Source organism: Mustela putorius, unplaced genomic scaffold, assembly GCF_011764305.1.
Source record: "Mustela putorius furo isolate JIRA1106 unplaced genomic scaffold, ASM1176430v1.1 tig00003858_pilon_pilon_pilon, whole genome shotgun sequence".
Classification (NCBI taxonomy): domain Eukaryota; kingdom Metazoa; phylum Chordata; class Mammalia; order Carnivora; family Mustelidae; genus Mustela; species Mustela putorius.
The window spans coordinates 41,836,733-41,846,763 of record NW_025422010.1 but is presented as its reverse complement, the minus strand read 5'-3'; the positions used below and the strand labels follow the sequence as shown (position 1 = coordinate 41,846,763).

At 57.5% G+C, this 10,031-nt stretch overlaps 1 protein-coding gene across 5 annotated transcripts in view; it reads right to left on the bottom strand.

Moving 5' to 3' along the window:
• Window positions 1-2,950: 2,950 nt before the first annotated feature.
• Window positions 2,951-10,031, bottom strand: part of CTIF (cap binding complex dependent translation initiation factor) — a 279,877-nt gene continuing 272,796 nt past the window's right edge. For all 5 annotated transcript variants that reach the window (XM_045065609.1, XM_045065610.1, XM_045065611.1 and 2 more), the window contains 2 exons: window positions 5,164-5,217; window positions 2,951-3,484 (listed from right to left, as the gene is read on the bottom strand). In XM_045065609.1, coding sequence (XP_044921544.1) covers window positions 3,269-3,484; window positions 5,164-5,217 — 270 coding nt within the window. In that variant the 3' untranslated portion in view covers window positions 2,951-3,268. The remainder of the gene's footprint in view (window positions 3,485-5,163; window positions 5,218-10,031) is intronic.

Below are 10,031 nucleotides of genomic sequence, written 5' to 3'. Positions count from 1 at the left end.
GACGGATTGAGGAAGGACCCACAGACAAAACTGGGTTTGGGGTGCACATTCCCCACGGACGATGGTGGGGCTGCCCACCTTCTCCGGGGGGAGGTTAGGAGCCTTCTTGCGGCTGCGGTCCCAGCCCTCAGGCAAAGCCACGAGGCCGAGCGGAGCAGGACTGTGGTGAGTGGGCTGGCCGCCTAAGAGGAAAGCAAGGATGATCTGGTCTGGACTGGCGGGGTGGGGGGTGGTTTGGGGGACAGACCGAGACAGGATCAACATCAGATGGCCAGACTTCACCTCTTCACTGCGCCAAGAAAGCCGCGGGGCGAGTGGGGAGAACAACGCGAGCCCTAGAAATGCAATATCCAGTTTTGCCTCCCGTCAAATACATTCAGAGGTCAACTTGGATATGGCCTTCCTCACTCAGCAGACGGTGGGGAGGGGGGGGGTCTGGCCTGGGGAGGGCCTAGGGTTCTGTGGGGCACCCACGGCTGCTCCCCGGGTCCTGTCTGAGTAGTCTCTCTTGGGAGGCAGCCTCAGAGTCACAGATTTTGCGCTATACTGTTATTTCCTTTAAAAAAAAAAAAATTTTTTTTTTTAAACGTTTTCCTTCCATGTCCCAAAGAATAGCAGCAACCTGCATTTAGAAAAAACAGCGTACATTGTTATTTGGATTGGCCGGGAAGCACTTTCAAGCAAGGGGATAAACTAGGCAGACCGTATGTCTGGAGCCACTGTGACACGACACGTAATTAAAAATATATTTATATATGTATACATATTTATATCTTACTTCTTCATACTCTGGTCCTAACAGTCAAGGAGGGGTGGCCCTGAGGCAAGACCACCACGGAGGCCATTAGGAGGAAGGGGCGTTAGGAGGAAGGGGCATGAGGCTCACGGCGCCCGCCATGCCACAGGTCTGGGCTTCGCAGGGGACATCGGCCCCTGTGTGCTCGCTTTCTGCTCCATGGAAGGGGCAGGAGATCCTGGTCCCTGATCCTCTGGGTCACTCCCTTACTCTGGGGCCCTGCTTTGTTCTCAGCAGATGTGTGAGCGTGCACACACACACACACACACACACACGCACACACACACAACACATGCACGCCTTGCACACACACCAGGAGAGCCAGGCCCATCATAGCCCAGATGCGGCTCTCTGAGGGTTGCCTGGGAGCAGCTCCGTGCCCGGCTGAGGCCGTCTGCCTCCTCCCGACCACGAGGTCCCTGGTGCCTTCTCTGAGCCCTGGAACCTCAGTCTAGCTCTGCCCTCAGGGCCTCTTGTGGGGCCCCTGGGGTCCCTGGGCCCCAGTCTGGGCTGAAGGTGCTCGCTGAGGAGGAAAGGCAGTGAGGAGAAGCTCGAGGAGGGGAGGAGGCCAAGAAGGCCGGGGCAGAGGCTACAGACGAGTTCCAGGTAAACCTGCGTCCCCCACACATGTCCCCAACACACTCTGCCTTGGGAACAGCATAGACTCCCATCCTGGGGCTGGAAGATGGGTTGCAGCTCGGGGGTGGGGGCGGAGGAGTACTGGGGGACCTGCTCCCCACCCCTGCCTCACCCTGCCCACTCTCCCAGAAGCAAAGTCCACCAAGGAAAATCTCCAGCCCTCACCCCCTGGCCAGCCTGAGTGGACCAGGAAACCAAGGCCCTCCAGGGACCCAGGGAGCCCAGAAGCTGCTGGGCTCTGGGGTGGTGTTTTACAGGGGGGCTTATCAAAGCCTGGGTTCCAGACCCCAGAGCTGGGGCTGGGCAGATGCCCGTGACGACCCCAAAGCCAGCCTCCGAGAGCCTGACCGCATGCTCCTCCAGTAGAGAAGGGGCTCTCCCTAGGACCTGCCCCTTCCAAGAACCCCCAGTCTTGTTCCCAGCCTGGAAAGATGTGTCCGGAGGTCCCACCTGCTCACCTCCCTGTTCTGCTCGTGCCTCAGGGAAGGCCCTGTTTCCACCCCCACCCAGCAGCTGCAGTGTCCAGAGCCCCCCTGGACCATAGAGGCCTTGGCTGTAGGGGCCCTCGGCTTCTGGATCCTGCCTGCGATAAGGCTAGGCCAGCGACAACAGCCCATTTAGCTAAGCTCCAATCCAAGTCTGGGGGAGCCGGGCAGCCCCCAACAGCCCCTTTCCCTCCACTAAGCCCGGGACGAGACCCGTGTGCGGCATGGGCCACATAACTAGCGTTTTTGGTTTTAATTTGCCCCCCTCCGTCTGTGCCCCATTCACCACAAGGCGCCCCCCCCCACCGCCCCCAAGCCAGGACGGGGGTTTAACGCACTCCTGGCGCCCGCGACAGTGTCAGACCTTTGACAGAGCAAGGCTAGAAGAAGAGAACAGAGGTCCTGGAAGCCAAGAGCTGCTGCGCGGAGCACAGGGTTCCAGCGGGACCCCCGCTGGGGCAGAAGTTTCCAATTACCCTAATTGGCTACTGGCAAGCTATCTGTGGGCTAGAATCCTTCCAGAGGGGGCTGATCAGGGGGGGTCCTCGTGCTGCTGACTGTGTGATCACATCTCGGACTCTTTTCATCGAGAGAGGAGACTTCAAAGCAGCTGACTTTGGAAAATAAAACAATAAAACACCAGAGTATGAGGCGACCCGCACACTCCCGCTGCTCCCCTCCCTGGGCCCCACCCCCTGTGCCTGAGGCTTGGGGGCCACCCGGAGGAGGACCTGGAAGTGGGGAGGGTGCGGCGCGAAGGTTGGAGGAGAAGCCTCCGACCCCCAGCCTGACCGTGGCGGACAAAGGCCGTCAATTACAGGCGGCTGGTGGGGACCGTGCCTGCCTTTGTCCTCCGGGACATCTGCTCTACGTCGCCTGCTGCCAGTTGGTGACGGCGGCTGACAGCAGGAACAATGCAAGCCCGTCTCCGACCCACTTTTTCAGCCTTCTGAGGTCCTTTCTGACCCAAGCGGTACCCTGGCGCGCGGCACTGCCGGGCCCTCGGAGGAGTCACGGAGATGAAACCCTTCGCACAAAGCCCTGCGGGGGACGCGGCTGGCGGGAGGGGGCGGGGAGGAGCGGGAGTGGGGAGGGGCGACCGGGGCCACCACGAGAAAGAAACATGCTTCCCTTATTGGTGTGAGCTGCCGCATGCGTGGGGCTGGGGGGGCTCGGACGAGGGGCCCTCCTCCTTCCCTGTCTGGCTCCAGCCTGGCCACCGGCTCTGCCTGCTTCCCTCCCCACTTCGTTCTCCCGCCAGGGCCACCCCTGTCCTCCCGCCTGTCCATCTGGCCCTGGGTACCAGGGCCCCAGCTGCCCGCGGGCCGCCCGCCAGGCCCCCTGGCTGTCAGGCTGTCAGTTTCTGGATGGTTCTGTTGTAGTACTGCGTGATGGGGGGCGTCAGAGGGTTCCAGCTGTTGGCATGGAGCTCGATGACCTCCAGAAGCAGCGACCGGGTCAGCATCGACTCTGAGGGGCAGAGCATCTTGTCGCGGGCGCTGGCCAGGAGCTCGGTCATCATCTCAGGCAGCTGCTCCTCCAGCAGCCGGCCTGTGCTCTGCAGCTGCGGGCGGGGGAGTGGGGGTTAGGACGGGACTCGGGCCCCTGGAATGGCCCCCTGAGCCACCCTGGTTAGGAGGGCTGGGGGCAGGGCCAGGAAAAAGCTGGATTGTCTCTGGAAGGTGCAAGCCAGGCATCTGTGCCACAGGGAGGACAGAGATGTAGGAGGGTGGAAGGAGTCAACTGTGAAAGCCCACATTTACCCACCAATCTGCTGCAAGAATAAGAGGGATTAGGTTATTGCCCACTGCCCAGGGCTGAAAAGAGCCCTCACTGGGACCACACCACTTTTGTCTTTACCCAAGAGCTCTTCTCCTACAGGAAGCCTTCCCTGACCCCTGCCCAGACCCTCAATGGCTGACCTGCTCCCCTCAAAGGCCATCAGGCTGCCCCGTGTTAATTTCCACTTGCAGGGATGTCTCTCTAGAAACGAGCTTAGTCATTATCACCTGCACGTCTCTGCACGGAACCTGAGAGCAGGGATGAGGTCTCCTATTTCTCTCCTGCCCCCAATCCCATCTCCCCACCCCAGCACTGACCTCTGCCCACACTTGTGACACGAAATATGAACGGGGGCAGAAGGCCAGCCAGAGGGCCCGCCCTCAAGAGAGGCCCCCGTGATGCTGAAAAGCCTCTGCGGGGAAGAAGGGGTCCCAGTGGTCGGGATCACGCAGCCTTGGGCAGCAGCCCCTGCGGGTGTCTCCGAGGTATCTCAGTCTCCATCTCTGCCCAGGCCCACCTCGCCCCACCCATTTTTCAAGGCTCTGCCTTCTTCAAAAGGTTCTCCTCGACCTTCCCGGACCACCTTGATCTCTCTCCTCTGACTCCTCAGGGATGCAGGTTCTGTACCTGTATTTCTTCTCTACCCTGTGTTATCTATCCCCAGCCGGAGTGGAAACTGAGGATAGGGACTAGATTCTCTTTTCCCCCTATTGCCCTGTCACCAAGTCCCATGTACAGTACCCAGATGGAGCCCCACACATGAATGGTGACCATCCCACAGACCTGAGGCTGTCGTCCAGACTCCCAGCCCCTCTGGCCGCTGAGAGCATTGGCAGTGGCCTTGGAGGCCGGGCAGAAGCCACCTCAGAGCTGTGCTCACACGGCCCTGACAGACCCTGGGCGCCCAGGCTGGAAGCACCTGTTCTCATGGCACTCCGTTCTCAGTGACTGGGCTGGACTCCCAGAGCAAAGTTTGTCGCTGAGGAAGATCCCAGAGGAAGAGTGGTTCAATGCATAGTGGCCACACTTTGGGAGCAGGGGTGGTGACCCCTGCGGGGGTGCTTTGAAGCAGAGGGTGTCAACATGGGGCCTCAGGCCTCAAGCGTCTTCTTCAAGCCACGCACCACAAAAGCCAATGGAGATATTTGGGGGTGGGGGTTACCTGGAATCCCTTAAGTCATTTATATGGCGGGCCTGGTGCAAGGAAAAGGTGGTCTTGGGGACAGAAGGACAGGGCACAATGTCAGGGCACAGAGTCAGGCATCTCTTCCTCTAGTTAGTGGCAGGCTGGTTACCCTATCCACATTTCCTCTGCTTTGGGGTTGATAATCCTGCATCCACATCAGCTTGGGAAACCATTCCCCACCAGCCCCCTCTACACACCCCTGCATGGGACTGGCGGGTACCTCTTGTGACCCTCCACTGCCCACAACTGGAAGGTCTGAGGTCAGAGGTGCTTACCTCCATCGAGCAGCACAGGACGGCGTCTTCCTTCACATCCTGAGACTGCAAGAGCTGTGGAAGAGAGAGGCAGAGAACACTACTGAGGGGGGCGGCCCCTTCCCAGCCCCGATGTGGCCTGGAACAGACATGCCGGAGGGGAGGAGGGGGAGAGAGCCCACGAGGGTCAGAGGGTGGCAGGAACACTGCGATTTCTCTAGTAGGACTTGAGCACCTGGAGGACTACGGTGGCGCCCAGGCCAGGTGAGAAGGCCACAGTGAGAGGCCACGGCAGAGCAAGGCTGCAGGCAGGTCTGAAGGCGGCAAATATGCTGGGACGGATGGCCATAACAAGAGGTCAGCAAAAATCTTCAGAGCCATACATTTCATGTACAGACTTTCAGACGGGTGAAGGGGGCTCAGCCATGGTCTCAGGTGCTCCTGAGCCCTTGCTAGAGGAGGCCTTCTAGAAATCCCAGCGCTCTTCTGCAAAACCACGGCTGCGCTGACTTACCAGAGGCCGGAATTGCTTCCTGACCGAGGCCATGGCCAGGCTGCTCGGTGGCTAAGACTGGCCATGCCCCCGTCCAGGCTCCCCTCTGCCTCATCTCCTTCCCTCTCTCTCTCAACTGAGCTCTAACTCACACATTTTTTGGCCAAGTGGCCTTTGATGTATTCGAAATGTTCTGCAACCATTAGCATTTACCTAACTCCCTAGCACCACCCCCCCCCCCAAGCCCCTGATCTCTGTCTCTGTGGATTTGTCTCTTATGGATAGATAGTTCACATAAATGCATCATACAGTATGTGGTCCTTGGGGACTGACTTCTTTCATGAACAGAACTTTCTAGAAGATTGCCTGTGTGGTAGCAAGGACCGGTCCGATGTTCCTTTTTATGGCTGGGTAATATTTCACTGTATGGAGAGACCACATTTTGTTGATACATTCATCAATTGACAGACACACAGGCGGTTTCCCCTTTTTTGGCTCTCACAGATAATGCCGCTATGATCATGCGTGTACAGGTTTTTGCGAGAGCGCCTGTCTTCAGGTCTCAGGGGATCCTCACCTCCAAGTGGAATGGCTGGGTCTCGCTGCACTTTCTGGGGACTAGACAAATTACAGTGGGGCCGCTATTTTGCATTTCCCCCCAGCAATGTCGGAGAGTTCTGATTTTTCCATATCTTCACCAATATTTGCTATTTTCTGGTTTTTCATAAAATTCCTTTTTCTTAATTCCCAGTAGGAACCTTCTCAAGGCACAGTTCACAGCTTCAGAGAAGCTCTAATCTTGTTCTCCACAAACTCCGCCAACCCCATCTCCCTCTGGCCCCTTGGCGGACTGGAGAGTCTTCTCGCAAACCCCTATGTACGCGCCCACCGCCATTCCCCGCCACACCGATCCTCACACCCACAGGAGGACCCCGCGTTTGGATTCTCTGCCACGGACGACTTTTCCCTCTGAGGCAACTCCCCATACTCGCCCACCCTTCAAGGCCCACAGCTTTCCTGGAAGGCTCTGGATCTCTCCGGGCCCTGCTGCCCCTTCCTGCTTCTCACTCCCCAGCTTGTCCACCCACTCAGCATTCCACGCGAGGGAAAAGACATTTTCCAGGGGAAACCGACCGCCTCCTGAAGGCTGGCACGGTGCTGTGTTCCAGGGCTAGCTCCTGGCAACAGGAGGGATTCACTTAATGTTCCTCGATACTAATCACGCAGGTGTTTTGGTTGGTTGGTTGGTTTTTTTTTGTTTTTGTTTTTTTTTTTTTTAAAGATTTTATTTATTTATTTGACAGAGAGAGATCACAAGTAGATGGAGAGGCAGGCAGAGAGAGAGAGAGAGAGAAGCAGGCTCCCTGCTGAGCAGAGAGCCCGATGTGGGACTCGATCCCAGGACCCTGAGATCATGACCTGAGCCGAAGGCAGCGGCTTAACCCACTGAGCCACCCAGGCGCCCCTGGTTGGTTGGTTTTAAAGGCAGGGTAGAGAGTGAGGAGAGCACCAGAGGAAGGCACTTTTAGGGTGAGTGTCCTCATTCCCTGAACAAGAACTGCAATCAGGGGTTTTGCCCCGGGTGTGACATGCTGGGGACTGTTCCTGCAGCTAGCTTGAAATCCGATTCTGTGTGTCCCCTCTTCCCTTCTGTCAGGTTGCGTATGTCCACCCAGCCCGGGGCCCCTCCCAGCAAGAGCCAGACCGTTCACCTCCGGAGGGCTGAAGATTTAGGGGGAGCTTTGCTGCGTGCCCCGTGGGGGTGCGGGGCATGGAGGCCAGGGCAGACAGGTCAGCGCTGGCTGTACCAGCTGGAGGTGCGCTCAGAGCCCAGCCTCCTTCTCTTCTCTTCCCTTCCCTTGCCTCTCCCTGTATGTCAGAGCTGGGCTGGCAGCAGACACGCAGAAATCATTTGGGGAAGAAGGAAAAGAGCTAGTCCTTGACCTGCTCCAAGGAGAAGCAGACAGAAAGCAGGGGACAATCCAGGGGAGGAAATGGTGCCACCAACACAAAGTGACAGGTGTTGAGGCCACTGGGGTGCTTGTTCTACTCACTGACACAGTCCTGACTCCTGGTGTAAGCCACCAGCCCCACTCTCCTCCTGGCTTACTTCTTGCTGTCGCATCGCTCGCCCCGTCACATTGTCTACTTGTTCGTCTACTGCTGTCTGGCTCCCCGGGCAGAAGGCAAGCTCCACCCACTTCGAGGAACGTGTCCTACCCACGGACCCGGACATGCACCACGCACGACAAGGTTTCGCCGCGTGGTCATTACAGTGAATGCAGCAAGGGTCCTGATTAACGAACGACAATACACAGGCTTAGTGAGTGCCCTGCTGCTCCACCGTCCCTCCCCTGCTACACCAGGATCTGCTTCTGGAGTTTTCTTACCTGCCGGAGCTGCAGAACCCCAAGGGGAGCCAGGGGAGGCTTCCACTAAGCCAGTGCCTGGTGGACCTCTCTGGGAGGCCGTAGGGAAGGGATTCCTTCATTTAGAGGACCTAGGAGGCCAGAGTGAAGACCAGGAACCAGGTTCTGGAGAAAGCTGGGGCAGGTGATTCACCTTGCAGCAGGCCTGTCTAAGGCATGTGGTCTGCACCCAACCTAGCCTGCTCGGGGAAGGGCTGGTGCCCAGACTGGGAGGGACCTGCGGCCATCTAGGCTGGGGTCCACATGGGGAGTGGGCCTAGCCCTGTTTACTTTGCAGGGTAGACAGGGACTGATCTATTGTAGGAAAACCCTGTAAGTTTGGCTAGAATTTCCTTCTGAATGTAACTTTGTTCCCTAATAGGTTTTCTGTAGCTCCCCAATAAGGGGGGGGGGAATCCTTAAAAATCCATAGAAATCACAAGAAAGGGGGGGATCTGGAGGAAGGGGAACTCTTAGAGGCAGAAGACATACTGGCAGCGGGTGGGGGAGGAGAGGCAGAGCTGGCAGCTCGTGGGAAGAACGGGGTCCACTCAGGACGCCTCTACCACATCGGCTGACACAGAGTAGGTGCTCAAGGGGGCTTGTCGTGGTAAGTTGAAATGATTAAGGGACGCCTGGGTGGCTCAGTCGGTTAGGCCGCTGCCTTTGGCTCAGGTCATGATCCCGGGGTCCTGGGATCGAGTCCCACATCGTGCTCCTTGTCCAGCGGGGAACCTGCTTCTCTCTCTGCCTCTGCCTGCCACTCTGCCTGCTTGTGCTCTCTCTATGACAAATAAATAAATAAAATCTTAAAAAAAAAAAAAAGAAATGATTGAAATGAACCTGGGACCATGTTCTGTCTTAGATTAGCTCCTTTGGGGCTCTAGGGACAAGGGAGGTAAGCTTATGGGAATACTGGTAGGAGTTAGGACCTGAGAAGTACTAGATGTTCTGGAAGGTGATTGTTTCCCTCTCCAAGTGGACCCCTGAGCTGCTGACAGCACTGCAAAGCCAGCCACGCCCTCGGCCCTGGTGAGCAAGTGCCCCCTTCTTCCCATTCCCTCTAACCCCCAAGGCCTGGCCTGCCCTCTGCTCCCTGGAGGAGCTGGGAACTACAGACTGTGGTCTCTTTCTGTTCCTTCTCTTTCTTCCCCACATCCTTATGACTGGACTACTTCCTTTCCAATCCCTTCTTCTCCTCTGTGTGTCCAAACTCCCCTGGAATTTGGGGTTCCCTCCCTAGAGGCCCTGGCTCCTGGCTAGCAGGGCCAGGGACAGAAACAGGGTGGGGTGCTCTGGAGGGCCAGGGTGGCTCGCCTGGGCATTCAGGCAGAGCTGTGGGCGGGCTCCCAAGCCCAGGCCTCTCCTCCAGCCTTATCTTACACTGGGTTGTTTGGGAAAGTCCGTGCTAAGCCAACAATCACATCGTGCGATAGGCCCTCTTGCACGGCCTGCTGGGTTTTCTCAGGGAAGTGGGGAAGGACTGGAGTGGGTCATTACACTTTTCCTTCAGAGCTGCTGGGTGCAGGGATGCAGAGAGACCACAGACCACTTCCTTCTCTCCCTGCAAAAGCTGTCCTGGCCTCTTAGGACCAGCATTGGAGAGCAGAGTCTCAGAGCCCTAGAGCGGAAGGGGCTTTGGAGAACGTCCCCCTCAGCCTCCCCGGAAGTCACAACCTGTTGCTATTTGTGCTGTAATAAGAGGCTGACCTCTGCACCCAGGATCCCTGACCAACTCCACAGGCGCTCCCTTCCAAGACCCCTTCCACTGCCCCTCCTAGAGGTTCCCACGCCCCCGGGGTGATCATGGGCTCCCAAAGACTCTGTCCCTCCCTGTCTGTTTGCAGGCAGTGTCCCAAGTGCAGGATCTTTCCACTCTTTTCCATCTTGGCCAGACTTACCTGTCCTGTGTTCTATTTCTTTAGGACTCTGCTTTTTCCCAAGGGACAGCTCAGGTTTGGATAAACAAAACCCTGCTGGTAGGTAGA